The 21590-nt window shown below is 32.8% G+C and overlaps 3 protein-coding genes across 3 annotated transcripts in view; 2 read left to right on the top strand and 1 right to left on the bottom strand.

Annotated features, from left to right (window-relative positions):
• Window positions 1-617: 617 nt before the first annotated feature.
• Window positions 618-4737, top strand: LOC121738904 (ganglioside-induced differentiation-associated protein 1). Its single transcript, XM_042131173.1, has 5 exons — window positions 618-855; window positions 944-1136; window positions 1414-1593; window positions 3389-3589; window positions 3933-4737. The coding sequence occupies exons 1-5, from the start codon at window positions 727-729 to the stop codon at window positions 4232-4234; spliced, it is 1005 nt and encodes a 334-aa protein (XP_041987107.1). The 5' UTR covers window positions 618-726; the 3' UTR covers window positions 4235-4737.
• Window positions 4738-5045: 308 nt separating this feature from the next.
• Window positions 5046-6429, bottom strand: LOC121738903 (acyl-coenzyme A diphosphatase FITM2). The gene has a single exon (XM_042131172.1). It carries the CDS (start codon window positions 6359-6361, stop codon window positions 5273-5275), a length of 1089 nt encoding a protein of 362 aa, XP_041987106.1. The 5' UTR covers window positions 6362-6429; the 3' UTR covers window positions 5046-5272.
• A 5878-nt stretch (window positions 6430-12307) lies between these two features.
• LOC121738633 (chromobox protein homolog 1-like) overlaps window positions 12308-21590 on the top strand; it is a 34677-nt gene continuing 25394 nt past the window's right edge. Inside the window, exons 1-3 of the mRNA XM_042130826.1 lie at window positions 12308-12312; window positions 17557-17860; window positions 21399-21542. Coding sequence (XP_041986760.1) covers window positions 17561-17860; window positions 21399-21542 — 444 coding nt within the window. The 5' untranslated portion in view covers window positions 12308-12312; window positions 17557-17560. The remainder of the gene's footprint in view (window positions 12313-17556; window positions 17861-21398; window positions 21543-21590) is intronic.

Below are 21590 nucleotides of genomic sequence, written 5' to 3'. Positions count from 1 at the left end.
TATCGTCATTTGTGAGTCACTGTTTCTTCCACCTGATACTTTGGATTTAAATGTAATAGTCGTCGGGTTTTGGAGACCATGGTGAGCCATCAACACTAAAACAATAGTTAGGTACTCAATTAATATCCTATAAAATGCAACTCAAATAAAATGGATTTGATTGATAATGCAATTTTAGGTTATATCGAATCACTTACTTTTTCGTTTTTACAGTAGCTATCCATTTATATTTGATCTAATTTCCAAGTGGATTTAGGAAAAACATTAAATTTATAACTACTGACTACCTATTTCTGCTGTTAATTTTTGCAGTCTACGATACAAACACAAGACCAATTTTTAAAAATTTCAAAACAAGATTGACGATTTCTTTCTTTACCCCCTCCACCCACTTCGCACGCTCCGAATATCACATCCCTAGATGGACGGCAAAGTAGGGTATTGTGTGAGCTATGTCCATTTTGCAGTCCTGCACGGCGGACTGTAATGCAGGATAATGAATGGGCCACTTAAATTACTATTTTTTCCAAATTTTTTTATGTTACCTACGTCTTGGTACTACTAATATATATTCTGTGCCTACGTCAAAGATTTTATCACCTGATTTTAATTTCCTTATGTTGGTAGAGACTGTTATTTTGAAGCCGGCTTTGTGAAGATTTCGCAAAGTGTTTAATTTATAAAATTTTTGTTGATAAAAATACGTGCCAGTGAAAATTTTTCACTATGCATTACGTACAAAAATATTTGGATAAATTGCACATCCCAAAATTAAATTCTACTCCTGTATCAAATGGATTGAAAACAAATAATATTATCTTGTATTGCAGCTACTACAGCTTTTATTCCCAGAAGGTAATATATTTTATTTTAAACGTTTAGAATTATTTGTTTTGATATAAAATGCGTTAAAACATAAACAAAAATCCGTTTATCTTCACAGGTTCTAATGGCACTTTATGAAAAAAATATTGACTTTGAGCCTATTGTAATTGATATTACCAAAGGCGAACAGTACTCTCCGTGGTTTCTTGAAATTAATCCAAGAGGTGAAATTCCAGTTCTCAAAGTGAACAATGCCATAATTCCCGATTCGACCAGGATTATGGATTATCTAGAACTTTACCTTGATCAAGGTGAGCTGTCATTTGCATCTTTTTTGTGTGTACTGCATGTTGAGCACCTACCATAAATTGGTAAGAGCTGTTTTCTTGCTTAATAAATTGTATTGTGGATTCTTGGTAAACATTATTGTTTAACATTAATATAACACACTCTGTATTGCATTGTTTTCACAGTATGTACTATTTTACTTTCTATTATTTTTATTGAACTTTCTGCTATTTTTGAACTGGTTTTTGAATTGATCTTTAATCTGCATTTTAATAGCTGTATTTTTTTTTCAATTTGTAGAAACTACTCCACTCTTAGAAGTTTCACAAGACAGCAAAGTTCTGATGAATGTGAACAGATTTCGTGAGCTGATAGAGGCATTACCTGCTGGAGTGATTACTGTTGGATCTTTCTTCCATCAGCATTTATGTGGAAGTCCCAAGTTGCCATTTATACTACCTGTTCGAGAAGTATTAAAAAGTAGGTAATTGGTGTTAATGCATTTGGATAAAACCACTATTTGTGTGATTCTATTTTTTCAGTCCCATTTGCTTATTGGGGTCAAAATTTGATATTTAGAAATATATTTTTTTTATCAAATGAAGTCTATAGTTCTGCTTTGCCATGTATTGTGAAAAATATATCTTCAAATAGTATTTTTCATGTTAATCTCATAATGAAACTAAATATGTAATTATGTTCAAATAACCTTGCATATTTTTCTTTTAATAAGTACCTTTATTAGTTACAGGGACATTATACATATTTTTGTTGTACTATATCTATAATGCCTGTTAATGTTTAAAGTGGTGTGTAACAAATTGGGATATTATTTTCAAGAGTTTACTAAACTAGTGGGCGCTGCGATTTGTGAAACTATTTCTTATAATAGTGTTTTCCTTAAAAAATCTAATAAGTTAATAGTTATTGTTATTATATTTACTTAATAGTAAGTTATTAGTATCATATACAATCAACATTCCATGTACGTAAAGTATACACTAGAACTAAAGATTGGTTGCATTTTTTAAAATAAAATAATAATGTATGTCTAACAAAAGTCTTATATTTTTGTTATTTTTTTTTAGTAGACGAGACTTAAATAAAAACAGTGGTCTTATTACTCGTAAAAATAAAACAATAATAAGTATTCTGTTTATATAACATGAAATTCCTTAATTTTTTTCACTTCCATATATATTTTTTTTCACAATTTTTCATTTCCTTCCAATTCTTTAAATTTCCATCTTATCGATTTTCATTTCCGTTTGTTGCATCATTACTATCCATCTATTTATATTGTAAATATAAATAGCAGACTAAGGCAATTCGGATCAGAGTCAAGTATACATACACAAGCTTGAATACAAAATTTTCTCGTAATATCTTTTAAAAAAGTTGATTCTACAAAAATGGCCAAATGGGACCAAAAAATAGAACCACCCATTTAATATATAATAATAAATGTTTGTTTATACTGTGTATAAAATAAAATTTTAAAATCTAGGACTCTTCATGATAAACTTACTTAATTTAAAACATACATCCAATAATAAATGTTTATTTATATTGTGTATAAACAAACATTTATTATTTGATGTATGTTTTAAATTAAGTATATCAGAGTCCTAGATTTTAAAAATTATTTTAGTCTGTTTTATCTAATAGGGATTATGACAAGCTCAAAGATTAGCGAATTTTGTTAATAAAATAAAAGAAATCACGGTAAAAAATGTGTTCCCAAAATTTCAGCTTGATAGCATTTGTATTTTTTTTGTTATTCGTCTTCAAAGTTGGATATTCAAGTCGAATTTTTTTTCAATTAAATTTCATAATATTTGTATACTTACAATTCGATAACTTATGCAATTAAAAGCAACTTTTGTTATGAAACCACTTTCATAAACGCAATATTTAATATACCTGTCGAACAAAGTTGTCTCCCGATGCGTACAAACTACGAAAGACTGACGTCATACTTTCATAGCACTTTGTATGGAGCGTTTCGGGCAGGTCTTTTTTATGAGATATTTGAATTGGCATATCTTGGTGAATTTTTAAGCTATCAGAGTCATTCTTTCAACGATGTTTCTATTTTTAAGTGTCTTTCAATTACCGATAAGAAAAAAAATAGTCATGATGACTATTTTTTTTCTTATCGGTATATAGCCTATTCATGTCACAGAATGAATTTTAAGTACAATTTCCATTAATCTATTTAATACTAAAGTAATTTTACTAATAATACAACAAATATTTATTTGATAATTACAAGGTGGAGATTTAACAAGCTCAAAAAATCTACGAAGGCTGGCCGAAGAAAATCCTAAAGCCAAAGACGTTCTATTGTACAAAGCGGAAATACAAGACAGAAAACATGATATTATCAGTAATGAAGATGAATACATGAAGATTCTGAATGTTGTAGAGGAAGTTCTAGCTCAGGTAGAAGAACAACTACTGAAGCAAGGCGAAGGTATTTTATATTATTTTCCTGGGACTCAAAGCATCTCTATACTAAAGTTATAGTTTTATACAATAAGTTGTTTATTTTTGCTACTGTTACCGTTAAGTCTGTTAGCCGTAATGCCGTAATATTTACACCTGTACTCTTTAAAACTCCCTCATAGGACAGGACTTGCCTAGTTTGGGGGACCAATATTATAAACTATTTTGTCAACATTTATATGCTCAATAAACTATTTGTATTTTTGTATTTGTAGTCCATCCAAATGAGTAGATCCTAAGGAAAGAAACTTTCAGATATTGTATGGTTAGAATGTTGAATAATAATATTATAATATTTTCCTTTTTTTTAGATAACTGGTTGTGCTGTGAAAACTTTAGTATTGCTGATATTAACTTGGGAATTCTTCTACAAAGGCTTTGGGAATTAGGCTTGGAAGATAGGTTCTGGGCAGGAGGTAAGCGTCCTTATATTGAGAATTACTTTCAACGTATCAGGAAACGAGAATCATTTAAAAAAACTATACCCAGTCTGCCAGTTCACTTAAAAATGATCGTCACTTCTCAACCACCAGTGTACGTTGGAGCTGCTGGTGCAGTTTCAATTTCTGTTGTTATTGCCATTGCTTATGTTTTCAAAAAATTATTACGCTAATTATTTAAATATTTTGTTAGCATGGCAGCTAAAATTTGAACCGACAACTAATTTCATTTGCTTTCAGATATAAAATTAGAGTAGAGTTAAAAAATTGGTCTTACTGTTGCACTTTTTCATCACTGAATGTTTTTAGAGAAAAACATGTCAGGAAAAAGTAAAATATAAGACACCCTGTAGAATATGACTATTATTATAAAGTATAACATGAAACAAATCAGTATTAAAAAAGAGTATTATATTTAAATTACAAAGTAGTATTATAAGATAGTGTAACAATATAAAAACAGTAATAAATATTAATTTATTAAATGTATTTAAATACTATCACACGTGATTGTACATATTGATATATTTAGGTAAAAAATGCATTAAAGCATGTTGTGATATTGAAGTGTTAAAGGGACCAAATATTGTAAGATTTAATTACAAGAATACATTTTATTGGAGACTTTCAATTTCACCAACGTCTGTTAGTGTTAACAGCTTGTTAAAATGTAATGTCTTCTCTTTCATTCATATGAAAATCGAAAGAGGTAATGTGATACTAATTCCGGCGTTAACTTTAACAGTCGTTGGTGAAATTGGGGCTAAGCCAGTGTGATAACATCTCCAACCTTCCAACATTTTTGTCATTTATAAAATGATGTCATGTAGATTTCCAGATTAAGATAACAAACTTTTGTCTTTTTGCAAACTCAATGTTTGATTTAAGATAAAATATAGCTCACTCAACACACTCTTAACAGAAATTATGTAATGTTTATGGAAAGTTTTAAAATATAAATAAATATATTGAACCAAGTTACACATTTGTTTAATTGATTTATCTAAACATTAATATTCCCAAGTTTTGTAATAAATGTTATTGAGAAAAATTTACAATAATAATTACCTTTTTTAATTCATAAGCAACCAAAACAAACCATTTAACAATAACATCTATAAAACCATCTTTGCTTAAATATTTAATACCAAACTTAGTTCCAGTCACCTTTTTGTAAACTAACTAAATAAGGAAATATTTTATTAACAGTATCATTTCACTTCTTCTGGTGGTTCCTCTACCTCTTGGTTAGTATTAATTGGCATACCCATAAAATGTTTACCATTTAATACCTTAGATCTCTTACGCTTTGCGATGTTTGTTGAATTTACTTTGTCAAAATTGTATTTAAATATTCCTTGTCCTGGCAAACCCGGCAATACATTAGGTATGGTATACCATACTCTATAAGTTACAAACCATGTGAGAATTGCTATGACACCACTAACAAATTTTTCAACCATAATGTGATAGTACAAAATAGTAGACACCAACATGACATCCCACAACAATTGAAGCATTGAAATAGATATAAGTAATGCTCTCACATATGGAGTATATTTTTCATATAAGGTTTTCAAAGTTTTTAAATCATCTGTATTAAGATTCTTAAGTGGATTAATGCTAGCAGTTTTGTCATTTAGACTTCTTGCATGGTTTTCATCTCTAATATAATCTTTGATCCTTTCCCAACCATTTATTGCTCTTGCTTCTTCAATTAATATTAAACTTGAATATATTAAAATGAAACAGTGGCCAGATATGTCGAATCCATTCCAGAAATGGCCATTTTTCAAACAAGACACTTTATCAGTGAATTTGATAGAGTTACAACGTCCATATTTAGTTTCTATAACATTAAAAACTGTTGTCCATGTATACCAAAATATGGTAGCTATGAAAAGTCTCATCAAATGGCTTGTAATAATAAGCTTTCTTCTACCACAGCAGATAGTATACGATGTCAGTAACACGTACGGTACAGTTAAAAATAAAGTCCAAAACCAACCTATTTTCACAAAGTATTGGTTAAACATATTGTCACTTCTTGAAAAATAGGTTTTCGGGAAGGTAAGAATATCAGCTATGAGGGATAGCAAAAATAGAGCTCCCAAATAGATGGCTATTTTTAAGTTGGTGTCAAAAAATAGTATCTTCTTGCAAATGTGCACAATCATTAGAATGAAAACTTCTATTATAGATGATGCTTCCCGTATGGGTTTTGTACCTTTTGGTTCGGCCGGTTCATTTTGAAATTTGAAATTCATTCGAGAATTTTTAATTGGGCCTCGAGTAGTCATTTCTGATATAAAATATTCATTTAGTAAAAATTTCTCTCGTTCTTGTTAACGTCTGCTATTTTTGTCTATCAAAGTCATTGATGGCTGCAGTCATATTCATGTCATATTTGACTTTTTTTTTTTTAATTTTATAAAGGTAATAAATAATAATTATATCATTATCCACGCCACGTCTTTTGAAATCGAAAGTTATGCATAATTATTATTATGATATTTATTAAATCTCTTCTTTGTAATTTGTCCACCCCAAGAGTCCACCCCATGTTCCCAGTTTATCTGGGGTTGCAGGGTCGACAATCTTAGTACTATGTAATAAAGTACTCCCCTCTATCATGAGCTCTTAAAGCCAGCCAGAATACTGACTGGCTCGCATTTTGGTACCATGACCTCTATTTTCCAGCCAGTCAGTGGTCACGTGACACAAAACTCACTTCTCCATTGTTAACTGAGTAATAATTTCGTATCATTTGGTATCATGACAACACTTCTGACATAAGCTCGCTTGCTTTTACGTCAAATACAGCAATTCAATAAACACCAACCAACGAGTAGCTTTTACTGAATAGTTTTCATTTTAGTAATTTTATTTATTAATATTACATACTTTTTAGTCTTAAATTATATTGCTATTTAGTTGGTTAGTTACTTAATAAGTTATATTTTAGTCTATAGCATATATTTTAGTGAAAATAATTCGTTATTAAAACCAAAAAACTAAACATTCGAAGTGTCCAAATTTTTGGAAAACGATTAAGTATTCTCAAGTTAATCACGAAGTAATACATAAGTAAAGACGTAGAGACCTTAGTAATCCAATTAGTGTTAGTGAGGTTTCAGAATAATAACATAAGTGAGGTGTAGTATATTAGTACAATATACCTATATGTCTAGTCAACAATAAGGTTTGCATTTGTGCGATGAGCTAAGACTGCATTGATTTAGTACACAAGAAACACATACAAGGTATAAGGAACACAAGTGTTGTGTATAATTACTTTAAAACAAGTATGAATTTTCACCAAAAACCTACAGGTACAATCTTATAGTTGCATTGTAGGTTTTTGTGTTATTTCACAAACTATTTCCTTGTAAACCTGAAGTATTTTGGTACATGCATGATAAACACTGCACCAAAGAGGTAAATTCAATATTAAGTACTTACTTTTAACAAGAATTTTCAGAACACAACCTTTTAAACTTTAGATGTATGTATAACATGCTCCGGATAAACATTGACACACCTAAACTAATAGAAAAGTTAAATAATTGATAATATCATAGAATCCCAATTAGCTAAATTCTCATATGAGCACTTTTTCATTTATAACTTCTTCTCTTGACTACAATATGGTATTATATGATGGGAATAGTGTAAATCACTAAATTTTACTCAAAAACAAAAACCTACATTATAGTACTTTTCCAAAAAAGACTTACTTAATAAGAATTGCATAACAAACATATGGAACTTATTGTTCATAAAACATAATATTATCATAGGAACATATATTATTATGTATTACCAAAAATACTTTTGTACTTACCTCAATAATAATAATAAGTAAGTATTAGTTTTATATTAAATTAAAACTTAAAATACATGAGGACTTACTATGTACTTCTTAGGAACCTATCTTAGGAGCATTTCGTACAATCTTTTGATTGCAGTAGGTCTTTGTGTTATTTCACAAACTATTTCCTTGTAAACCATGCATGATAAACGCTGCACCAAAGAGGTAAATTCAAAGGTATTACTTTCTCAATAACAAGAATTTTGACAACACAACCTTTGAAACTTTAGATTCATGTATATTCACGAATAAATATTAACACACACACATACACCTAAACTACTAGAAAAGTTAAATCATTGATAATATAAAATCCAAATTAGCTAAATTCTCATATGCACTTTTTCATTTATAACTTCTCTTGACTACAATATGATATAATATACAATGGGAATAGTCACTAAAACTCAAAAATATAATCCTACATTACTTATAGTACTTTTTCCAAAAAGACAACAAAAATTGCATAACAAACATACTTATTGTTCATAAAACATAATATTTTCATTGGAACTTATATTATTATTACCAAAAATACTTTTGTACCTCAATAATAATAATATTAGTTTTATATTATTACATTAAAATTTAAAATACATGAGGACTTTAGTAAGTCCTCATGTATTATACATTTTAAAAAGATGTGGTCGTTTTAGGGACCTATCAGACAGAGTGGTCATGCGTTGAAGCATTTGCGTTGGTGACTGAGGAGCAATTCTGACACATTCAGAACTCCTCCTGTGTGAGTATATAGAGATACTCACACGGGAGGCATTCTACAACATAATACAACACAAAGAACACAAAACCCTTGACCGCTCTCTGTCTGAGATATCCCAGGCAATTTCCCATAGTTGCAACTTGCAATGCAGTTTCTAATTGTTATTGGTTTGCCAAATAAAAGTCTGAAATTATAATATTGTTTTTATCTTTCATCAAAAGTTTGTATTTGAACTCCATTAATAATAATAAATTAATATTTACACAAGGGATATTTGATTCATCTTCTTTGATTTTAAGTGACAAGACCTTGTTTAAGATTTCCGCTGTATAAATATTTTTATAAGTATAATATAAAAGAGATTTACCACTTGCCTATCTGATACTAGGTTGATAATAAGATGTAAGACAAATATAGTACCTATTGATGAAAGCTGTGTATGAATATGTATCTAAGGTAGGTATATTTAAGTGAGAAAATAAATGAAAAAACATTTAAAAACGAGTATTTATTAAATTTCTTTTAATTAAAGCTTTTGAGTGAATATATATTATCTTCCTAGGACTTTGTCATCATTACACTTGCAATTCTTTATTATAAAATGTAGTACTTATAGTATCTCAGTGTTAGCAATCATCCTTTATCCTGAAAAATATTTGGTTCAGCGTACACAATACTAATAATGTCAAATGCCTTACAAGGCACGAAAAGGGGATTATTAAACTTATAAATTGCCTGTTTATGTTACAATAATACCTATTTGAAAGCTCAAAAAAACGTAGGTGTTCAAGAATGAGTTCAAGTTCAACAAACTATGTTCAACTCATGACATCAATTCTGTTGTAATGCATGTAATTGTAATCCACAAGTTTGATGCATTTCTAAGACTTTTTTATGGTAGATTATTTAGCGTAGGTATCAAATAGGTATAGGATATAATAAACTTATCAATTTCTTGCATATAACATAATCTCTATAAACTTAATAACAATATCTAATTATCTTTTTTTTTGTCTCCTTCTTCTTCTTTTTTTTAATTGCCGACTCAGTTAGTTGCCAATGTCAAAGAATTCTTTCTCCTCTAGATCGCCATGCTTGTGATAATATAAACATGAAGGAGTGTTATTTTCTCAGTGTTTTCATAAAGGGCTTATAAAATACCAAAAAAATATAAATAAAACCATTTACACATTTATAATAATAACCTTTAAATACAATAAATCGGTGCAAAAGTAACTATTCCTACATTGACCACGTTATATATTAGAAAATAGTATATTTTATAATAAAAAATATCAATTTTTTTTAAACTATATTTTCATCTTGATTTACAATTTTTCCGTTAGTCGTTATGGCTAAGCCATTTCAATTCCTAAAAAAAAAACAATTCCGTGAGTCAAATTTGACGTTTGTGTTTGACATTTCTTAATCCAGTTCAGAGACAATTATTACAGGTTACAACCATTCAGAAGTAAAAGTTGTTATGATACGAAAAAAGAACAATTTACTTTACAAGTGTTTTCTGAGCTGCGCGGATTAGCTCAGGTTTTGACAAAGTTAATGATCAGGCCCCTGTGGTACTATGAAACTGGAAATTTTACTACTATTAGTAAGCTAAATAATGAAGCAACCAAAAAGCATTGCATTGTAATGCTACAACGGACTTTATAATTTGGTAGCATTACGTAGCGCTAGTAGACTACGACACTTAAACATAGATGGCAATGCGTGATTTCATCCCGTAGGAGTATGAGTGTTCTGTGATCTATGTATTTGAGTATTTGATCTGTCATCACAAGAAAAATGTCTGCCATAACATTGCGTTATCATTTCTTCTTGAAATCCCGTTCCTTTTAATTATCCCAATAATAAACTGTGTCATGTGTGTTAACTTTTAGTTGAGCTTCCTGCGTTTCTTGTGCTTCTCCAAGGCTTCTCCCCGTTCTTTAGTGCTCTGAAAATTGTGTGATAGTAACTTTGTATTAAGTATTTTGATGTGATTTGTACAAAAAGGCAAAAAGTCTGTACCAAAGAAGAAATAAATAGCTAATACCATTTACGTGTTTTATTTTGTTTTTTCTTATGTGTACGATTGTAAGTAGGAATAGCTCGATATAGGTACCTAAAAATATATAGCTATTTATATGTATGTAGGCTGCCGCTTGAATCGAAACACGATGTAGTTCAGAGTTCAAACACTTACTATCAGACGGCGCCACTAGTAGTTTCCCGTCTAGGCCGTTGAGATATATCTCTACTAGCTGTTGCCCGCGACTTCGTCCGCGTGGACTTCAGTTTATAGCGCGCGATGTCAACAAAATTGGTGTCAAATGCTTTTATAAAAAAACCCTGGTACCCCTTAAATCAATACAGCTGTCCAGTGTGCACACAATAAGTATTTCATTTTTATATTAAACTTTATATTTTATGCCAAATTTTAATGCTTATTTAGCCCCCCAATTACACAACTTTACCCATAAACTATTTATCATTGATAGGTTTAAGGTTACGTCACTGCACAGATAAAGTACTGAGTTATTTAATACCTACCGTAGAATAGATCAACAATCGAAAAAAATCGAAACTTAGATGGAAGATGATACCACCTCTTATAGAAAGACTTTTGAGCAAGCGTCAGCGCGATGTAGAAGACGCACGGCGCCATCTATTATGAATTTTTGGAACTAACTTAATTTGAACAAATTTACGCATTTTCACCCCCTTGCAACCCTTTTTTCAGTAAAAAAGTAGCCTATGTCCTTTCTCAGGCTTTAGACTATCTGTATACAAAATTTCATTACAATCGGTTCGGTAGTTTGGCGTGAAAGCGAGACTGACAGACCGACAGACAGACAGAGATACTTTCGCATTTATAATATTAGTATAGATTATGTGCACACTGCACAGCTGTTTTTGGGTATTTTGATTAATTAAGGGCCGCGCTACACCGGAATGGCAGCGGCGAGGCGAGCACTTTCAGCGCTGCCATTCCGGTGTAGCGCGCTGCGCGGCCCTAAGAGAGGTACCACTTACCAGGGTTTTAAAAAGTTTTTAAATTTGACACAAATTTTGTTGACACCGCGGGCTATAAACTAAAGTCCATGCGCGAGAGCTGCCCATGCGCAGCTGAAAAATTAAACGAACACAACTAATCTTTAAGGCAGTTTTTTTAATAGTAACCAAACCTACATTATATTATTTTTTACTGTTTGGTCCAGTAACTTCATGAATAACAAGCAACAGGCGGGAAAATTCTAAAACAATATATGAGAACTTTATTAATTCGAGATAAAAATGTGCAAGGTGACAATATTTAAAATGTTACAAGCGTTCTCTGTGAAAATACAAAGAAAAAAAATAAAAATACACCTTATAAGCGTGATTATGTTTAGATTTTTTTTAGAAAATTTACGTTTAGAAAAACCGCCTGTCATGACTTTCTTGACAGGCTATATAAGCTCCATATTATATGTACCTGTTAATTAAAAAAACGAAGTCGCGGGCAACAGCTAGTTGTCGTTGAATGTGTTGCTAAGCGCAAAACTCGAGAACGGCTGAACGGATTGGGCTAATTTTAGACTTAAAACATTCGTAGAAGTCCAGGGAAGGTTTTTAAGTGACACGAAGTTCACCGGGACAGCTAGTTTATAATAAAGTAGGTATGATTAGTTATGTTACAATAATGAAGTAAAAAACAAAACGCCATCTGTTTTCATATATTAGAATTAAAATGTTGATTGCATTGATATATTTTCTGGATGGAATACAGGCCAACACGGTACACTAGAACTCCTTTATTTTAGAGCGCCTTCTGTTGTCAACTCTTCATTTTATATGTTCTTTATTTTATGTGTGTGTTTGTAACTGTGATGTGCGCAATAAAGTATATTCATTCATTCATTCATTCATAATGCATGCATTACTAATATATTATAAATGCAGTAGGAGTTCTATAAGATAAGATAGATTGATTATTATTATACCAAGTGATAATATTATTAAACATATTATTCTAACGTATTAAAAACTATAAACAAAAACATAATAACTAATTATAAGTATGATTAGTTCTATGTTACAATGAAGTAAAAAATAAAACGCCTTCTGTTGAATCGCATTAGAACTAAAATTTTCATTGCATCGATATATTTCTGGATTTTTTATAATATTATACATAAAATATATTTAAGATTTTTGAAATATTATTTTAATACACATCCAAGACCCAGGAACATTGAAAACTTTTTGTTCCGCCTGCGGGACTCGAACCCAGGACCCCCGGGATGAGCGCTGGCCACTGGATATTTTCATGGAAGATATTTTCCCACATCAAAATGTAGCCTATGTCCTTTCTCAGACTCTAGAATAACTGTGTACAAAATTTCATTGCAATCGGTTAGGTAGTTTTGGCGTGAAAGCGAGACAGACAGACAGACAGACAGAGATACTTTCGCATTTATAATATTAGTATGGATTTCTATATATAATAAAGTACTCTGTGTGGGGTTGGGTCCACAGAATACTTTTTTATACTGGTTGGGTCTCCCTGTGCGTTTGCACCAGAATTAGCTTTTCTAGGTTGTTTCAGTATTGAGATTTGAGGCTTTCCTGGTACATCTCTCTCTTGATGTTGTTACTTGTTCCACCAAGTTGCGGGTTCACAATTCAGATTATTGAATACCTATCTATTTATTATTTTATTAATGATGTCTGCATCCAAATTCCTAGGACCACGGTCTTCCGGACCCCAAAATGAAAAAAAAAACAATATTGTCTATGCTATACTTCTTGCATGCTTCTTGCCACCATGGTGCCACTCATTCGATTAGGGATGCTAAGAAAAAAAGTATATCGATATATTCATCGATAGTTAATAAATAAATTAGTTCAAAATTAGTTTTTTTAATTAACAGGTTCATATAATATGGAGCTTATATAGCCTGTCAAGAAAGTCATGACAGGCGGTTTTTCTAAACGTAAATTTTCTAAAAAAAAATCTAAACATAATCACGCTTATAAGGTGTATTTTTATTTTTTTTCTTTGTATTTTCACAGAGAACGCTTGTAACATTTTAAATATTGTCACCTTGCACATTTTTATCTCGAATTAATAAAGTTCTCATATATTGTTTTAGAATTTTCCCGCCTGTTGCTTGTTATTCATGAAGTTACTGGACCAAACAGTAAAAAATAATATAATGTAGGTTTGGTTACTATTAAAAAAAACTGCCTTAAAGATTAGTTGTGTTCGTTTCATTTTTCAGCTGCGCATGGGCAGCTCTCGCGCATGGACTTTAGTTTATAGCGCGCGGTGTCAACAAAATTTGTGTCAAATTTAAAAACTTTTTAAAACCCTGGTAAGTGGTACCCCTCTTAGGGCCGCGCTACACCGAAATGGCAGCGCTGAAAGTGCTCGCCTCGCCGCTGCCATTCCGGTGTAGCGCGGCCCTTAATTAATCAAAATACCCACAAACAGCTGTGCAGTGTGCACATAATCTATACTAATATTATAAATGCGAAAGTATCTCTGTCTGTCTGTCTGTCTGTCAGTCTCGCTTTTACGCCAAACACCAAAAGTATCTCTGTCTGTCTGTCTGTCTGTCAGCCTCGCTTTCACGCCAAACGCCAAAACTACCGAACCGATTGTAATGAAATTTTGTATACAGATAGTCTAAAGCCTGAGAAAGGACATAGGCTACTTTTTTACTGGAAAAAAGGGTTGTAAGGGGGTGAAAATGCGTAAATTTCCTTCAAATTAAGTTAGTTCCAACAATTCATAATAGATGGCGCCGTGCGTCTTCTACATCGCGCTGACGCTTGCTCAAAAGTCTTTCTATAAGACGTGGTATCATCTTTCATTTAAGTTTCGATTTTTTTAGATTGTTATATCTATTCTACGGTATTAAATAACTCAGTACTTTATCTGTGCAGTGACGTAACCTTAAATTTATCAATGATAAATAGTTTATGGGTAAAGTTGTGTAATTGGAGGGCTAAATAAGCTTTAGGCATAAAATATAAAGTTTAATATAAAAAATGAAATACTTATTGTGTGCACACTGCACAGCTGTATTGATTTAAGGGGTACCAGGGTTTTTTATAAAAGCTTTTGACACCAATTTTGTTGACATCGCGCGCTATAAACTGAAGTCCACGCGGACGAAGTCGCAGGCAACAGCTAGTAACTAATAAGTATGATTAGTTCTATGTTACAATGAAGTAAAAAATAAAACGCCATCTGTTGAATCGTATTAGAACTAAAATGTTCATTGCATCGATATATTTCTGGATTTTTTATAATATTATACATAAAATATATTTAAGATTTTTGAAATATTATTTTAATACACATCCAAGACCCAGGAACATTGAAAACTTTTTGTTCCGCCTGCGGGACTCGAACCCAGGACCCCCGGGATGAGCGCTGCCCACGCGCAATGCGAATTCATTTTCATCGATATTTTCATGGAAATAAGATATTTTCCCACATCAAAATGTAGCCTATGTCCTTTCTCAGACTCTAGACTAACTGTGTACAAAATTTCATTGCAATCGGTTCAGTAGTTTTGGCGTGAAAGCGAGACAGACAGACAGACAGACAGAGATACTTTCGCATTTATAATATTAGTATGGATACACATTAATGGAATGTTGACCTCGTTCTGCAGTATCACCTGGTAATCAATAGGATACTCAACTCCTCATCAACTTAGAGCAATGGTTTCGTGCTTGGGCTCATTTTAATTGCCACTACTAGTAAGACAAGTAGATAAACATTAAATATTTACATGCTGTTGCTGCAGCATCACCTGGATTCTATAGGAGCCGAGCTCCATATGAACCCAAAGTGGAGGTTTCATGTTCATGTTCAAACATTTATATTGGATCATTTATATTATGATCATATATAGGATCCAATATATTATATGATTGTTTTATCATCTATACTAATATTATAATACTGGGGATATAGTGCAATCTGCAAAGCATCCATACTTCTTATTGCCCCTCTACATGAGTGGCCAGCGCTGGCCGATCGAATGGCGCATGCGATGGCTATGCAATGGTCGCAACGCCTCTTCATGATGGCCGTGTTCAGTTGTGATCTAAACGTCGTTCAAGATGGACGTGTAAGCATTAGGGGGATATTAGATTATCATATTATATATTGGATCCGAGATCATTGAGTCAATGATATTGGATAATGTAATATAGACATATGATTCATTTCTTCCTTGATCATAGATTTTTGACATTTGCTGAGAGATTGGATCCAATACGGTCATAGAAATAGGTGCTGCCAGTTATTTAAGGTAAAAAAGAGTTTTTAATTTCTTGTTCGTTAATATGTTTCAAATAATGTAATGTAATTATTTTTCTAACTATATACTTGGATAATCTTGCTGAAATAACAAAAAACAAGCCATATTAAAAATGACGATGTCTTTTGACAAATCGAATTGTCTGAGATCTAGTCCCACCCCTGAACCCTGACGTCAATACCTGTCAGCGTTAGCGCTCTCCATTGGCTATTGAAACCACATATGACGTAAAATAGGATCAATGAAATATGATAATGTAATATGCAGTTATGATCAAATGATCATATATATTGAATCCTATATATGATCATAGAAATGATCCAATATAAATGATAATGTAATACCCCCATTGCGGCAATGCAAAACGTGCATTTTTAATAATTTATGACTTCACCAGATGACCCGGTGAACTTCGTATGACCTAATTATTTCGAGACTAAAAGTAAAATAATGGTTTATGGTAGTGATGATGATGACAATGATGAATGTAATAATAGCATAATATTAATATGCTTTACGTTCTTGAAACAACGCTGAAACTCCCGAAATTGTATCTTTAAAGCTATGTTATATGTATATAATGTGAAAGCTATAATTATTATTGTAAAGTTTCATTAATATCCGTTTGGTAGTTTTTGAGTAAAAGAGTAACAAACATCCATACAAACTTTCACCTTTATCATATTATTATAGTTTCATTAATTATGAGATCACTTACTCGTCATTTTGAATGAAATTCGTAAATTGTAATACGAATTACAACGTCCTCACTCGACCGCGGTCAGGCAGCGACTGTCGTATCGGCCACGTGTAGAAGCGTATCGCCATCGCTGAGCCATCATCCTTTGATGTGCGGCCGAAAAACCGGCACCGCCGCCATTCCACGGCCAGCGCTGGCGTTATCGGCCATTTTACGCCACTACGTCCTCCACACGCTGGGCCATCGTGATGCCCCACTACGCTGGCCCATCGTGAAGAGCCGCAATGAAAAACCGACACCATTCCACGGCCAGCGCTGGCGCCATCAGCCAGCTTACGCCACTACGTCGTCTCCACGCTGGCCCATCGTTATGGCCCAATACGCTGGCCCATCGTGTAGAGCCGCAATTATATTATAATGCGAAACTGTTCTCTCTGCCTGACCGCAGAACCAAATTAGCTGTTTGGTATGAAGATAATTTGAGTCCCGAGTCCCGACCGAAAGGGCGTAGTATACTTTTTAATTTTTATCCCAAAAAAAAAAATACAGTTAGCGCGCTATAAACTAATAATTTTGGCGCATCGGAGTTGCGAGCGTCATTAGTTATTATTATAGTGGTATTTTCTTGACTTTGTTGGAATTTATTCCAAGTTTCGACATATCGAGCCGATATTATCGACAACTTTCTGAAAAATCGATATCTTCCTTGTCACATCACTAATTCTATGGCGAGGCGTCACTCTCAGTTTTGGCGTTCTTTTGAGAAAAGCTTTTATTCCCTCCATCGTGTATAAAGTGCATTAAAATTGTTAACACTCGTGAATATTTGTAGAATAAATCGCTGATTATTATTATTTTCTCTGAGTGCAGGGAAAAATAAGTGCCATGCGTAAAATATCTAAAAGTAGGGGAGATGACGATGTTGTTTCCTCTACCAATGGATCTGGATCTGTAGCTGAGGCTGACGAGGTTCAGCCAGAACAACCGCCGCCTGATGAAGATAATAAAGAGGACAACGATGGGAAGGAAGACGATCTAGAGAAAGAGGATAATGGCGTAGAGCAGGAGTTGGACGAGGAGGAGGAGGAAGCGAGCGCTAAAAAGAGTAAATCTAAAAGTAAGGCAAAACCCAAAAAGAAAAAATCCGATAAAGCCAAAAAGGCAGCCAAGGATGAGGAATATGAGGTGTGTAGTTTGTGTTTATATTAACAACTAGCTTATGCCCCGCGTGGAATTCTAAGAACAATAATATAATTTTAGAAAAAAAAAAACAACATTTTACTTATTATGAAATATAGCCTATGTCACTGAGAAACACCAGCTTTCTAAATGGTGATTTTGCAATTGGACCAGTAGTTTCAGTGATTACCTTCTACAATAAAAAAAACCGTTATCTCTTTATTATTATTACTGTAGATTTATATTTGCCTCAATATAAAACTATCCAGAATGCCCTTGGAAAAATATATTTCTTTTCATACATTAACCCATCAAGCGGCACCCGGGTGCCGCATGACAATTTAAAATCTATTGTGTCTGTGATTCTTACATTCCCATTAAATTATCAAATTTTTTGAATATCCGAATGCCTAACGTCAACAGTTAGTCTGGTGAAAAGAGTCTCTACTGTATTATGCATTTTTGTTGTGTGCCTCTATGGTATGCTACATATTATTTGTGATTTTTCTTCGAATTAAATTTCCTTCTTTTCTAAATATTTTTAGAAAAAACCTCTAATTTACAATTCTTTTTCCAAACACTCACACAAATAAGTTAGGATACTAATTGACCAGTTACTGTATATTTTGTCCTAGTGTTAGCTCATCTGCTTGGTGAATCTGCTATCCATACTAATATTATAAATGCGAAAGTATCTCTGTCTGTCTGTCTGTCTGTCTGTCTTGCTTTCACACCAAAACTACTGAACCGATTGCAATGAAATTTTGTACACAGTTATTCTAGAGTCTGAGAAAGGACATAGGCTACATTTTGATGTGGGAAAATATCTTATTTCCATGAAAATATCGATGAAAATGAATTCGCATTGCGCGTGGCCAGCGCTCATCCCGGGGGTCCTGGGTTCGAGTCCCGCAGGCGGAACAAAAAGTTTTCAATGTTCCTGGGTCTTGGATGTGTATTAAAATAAAATTTCAAAAATCTTAAACATATTTTATGTATAATATTATAAAAAATCCAGAAATATATCGACGCAATGAACATTTTAGTTCTAATACGATTCAACAGATGGCGTTTTATTTTTTACTTTATTGTACCATAGAACTAATCATACTTATTAGTTGTTAGTATGTTTTTGTTTATAGTTTTTAATACGTTAGAATATTATGTTTAATAATATAATCACTTGGTATAATAATAATCAATCTATCTTATCTTATAGAACTCCTACTGCATTTCTAATCCATACTATCCATACTAATATTATAAATGCGAAAGTATTTCTGTCTGTCTGTCTGTCTTGCTTTCACGCCAAAACTACTGAACCGATTGCAATGAAATTTTGTACACAGTTATTCTAGAGTCTGAGAAAGGACATAGGCTACATTTTGATGTGGGAAAATATCTTATTTCCATGAAAATATCGATGAAAATGAATTCGCATTGCGCGTGGCCAGCGCTCATCCCGGGGGTCCTGGGTTCGAGTCCCGCAGGCGGAACAAAAAGTTTTCAATGTTCCTGGGTCTTGGATGTGTATTAAAATAAAATTTCAAAAATCCATACTAATATTATAAATGCGAAAGTATCTCTGTCTGTCTGTCTGTATGTCTGTCTGTCTGTCTGTCTGTCTGTCTGTCTGTCTGTCTTGCTTTCACGCCAAAACTACTGAACCGATTGCAATGAAATTTTGTACACAGTTATCTAGAGTCTGAGAAAGGACATAGGCTACATTTTGATGTGGGAAAATATCTTATTTCCATGAAAATATCGATGAAAATGAATTCGCATTGCGCGTGGCCAGCGCTCATCCCAGGGGTCCTGGGTTCGAGTCCTGCAGGCGGAACAAAAAGTTTTTAATGTTCCTGGGTCTTGGATGTGTATTAAAATAAAATTTCAAAAATCCATACTAATATTATAAATGCGAAAGTATCTCTGTCTGTCTGTCTGTCTGTCTGTCTTGCTTTCACGCCAAAACTACTGAACCAATTGCAATGAAATTTTGTATACAGTTATTCTAGAGTCTGAAAAAGGACATAGGCTACATTTTGATGTGGGAAAATATCTTATTTTTATGAAAATATCGATGAAAATGAATTCGCATTGCGCGTGGCCAGCGCGCTAATACGATTCAACAGATGGCGTTTTATTTTTTACTTTATTGTAACATAGAACTAATCATACTTATTAGTTAGTATGTTTTTGTTTATAGTTTTTAATACGTTAGAATATTATCTATACTAATATTATAAATGCGAAAGTATCTCTGTCTGTCTGTCTGTCTGTCTCGCTTTCACGCCAAAGCTACTGAACCGATTGTAATGAAATTTTGTACACAGATAGTCTAAAGCCTGAGAAAGGACATAGGCTACTTTTTAACTGGAAAAAGGGGTTGTAAGGGGGTGAAAATGCGTAAATTTGGTCAAATTAAGTTCCAAAAACTCAAAATAGATGGCGCCAAGAGTCCCCTAGATCGCGCTATCGCTTGCTCATGCGTATTTCTATAAGAGGTGGTACCATGATGAGATACGTTTTTCGATTCTTTCGATTGTTATAAGTACAAGTTACTAACTAATAACTCACCTACCAACTTAGATATCAAATTCAAAAACAACAGCGCCAAAACTACTGAACCGATTGTAATGAAATTTTGTACACAGATAGTCTAAAGCCTGAGAAAGGACATAGGCTACTTCTTACTGGAAAAAGGGGTTGTAAGGGGGTGTTTATGCGTAAATTTGTTCAAATTAAGTTAGTTCCAAAAACTGGAACAGATGGCGCCAAGAGTCGCCTAGATCGCGCTATCGCTTGCTCATATGTATTTCTATAAGAGGTGGTACCATGATGAGTTATTTGTATTTGCGATTCTTTCGATTGTTATACATGTTATTAAATAACTCACCTACCAACATAGATATCAGAAACAGTCTACCAATAATAAATAATGAATAGTTTATGGGCATTGGGCAAAGCTAAGGTTGTGTAATGCATTATGCAGCTAAGTTGTGTAACGCTAAATAAGCTTTAAAATTTGGTATAAAAAGTTTAATAAGTAAAAAAAAAATCATATTATGTGCACACTACACGGCTGTTTTGGGTATTTTGATTTAAGGGGTACCAGGGTTTTTAAAAGCTTTTGACACCCATTTTGTTGACACCGCGCGCTATAAACTGAAGTCCACGCGGACGAAGTCGCGGGCAACAGCTAGTCCATAATAAATTTTTTTTTGTTTTCCAGAGCCGGCATCATTGTACTATACTCCACTCGGGCTAACTTGTCGCTAGCGGTCTTCTTCTTCTTTTAAAAATGGCCGCCTCGGTGAGTTGCCATTGACACCCTGTCAAAAACTTGTCATTTTCCATATAAAACCACGATTGATAATATCTGACACTTCATTGTCTATCGCGGTTTATATGGAAAATGACAAGTTTTTGACAGGAAGCCAATAACCGCTAGCGACAAGTTAGCCCGAGTGGAGTATAGGCTACAATTACTCTAGTACAAATATATAATTTTTAATCATATTAAACTATGAAATTATTATTGCAGGTAGAAAAAATAATTGACTCTAAGCGCATAAAGGGAAAAATTTACTATTTGATAAGATGGAAGGGATATTCTGCTGATAGTGACACCTGGGAACCACAGCACACCGTGTCCTGCCCCGACCTGATTTCTAAGTATAACGAAGAAGTAAGTAGAAATACAATATTTTATACATTTGAAATTTTTTGTATTTTC

The sequence above is a fragment of the Aricia agestis genome, chromosome Z, assembly GCF_905147365.1.
Source record: "Aricia agestis chromosome Z, ilAriAges1.1, whole genome shotgun sequence".
NCBI classification, from domain to species: Eukaryota; Metazoa; Arthropoda; class Insecta; order Lepidoptera; family Lycaenidae; genus Aricia; species Aricia agestis.
Note: the sequence above shows the minus strand (reverse complement) of the source record. Positions and strands in the feature narration are given on the sequence as shown.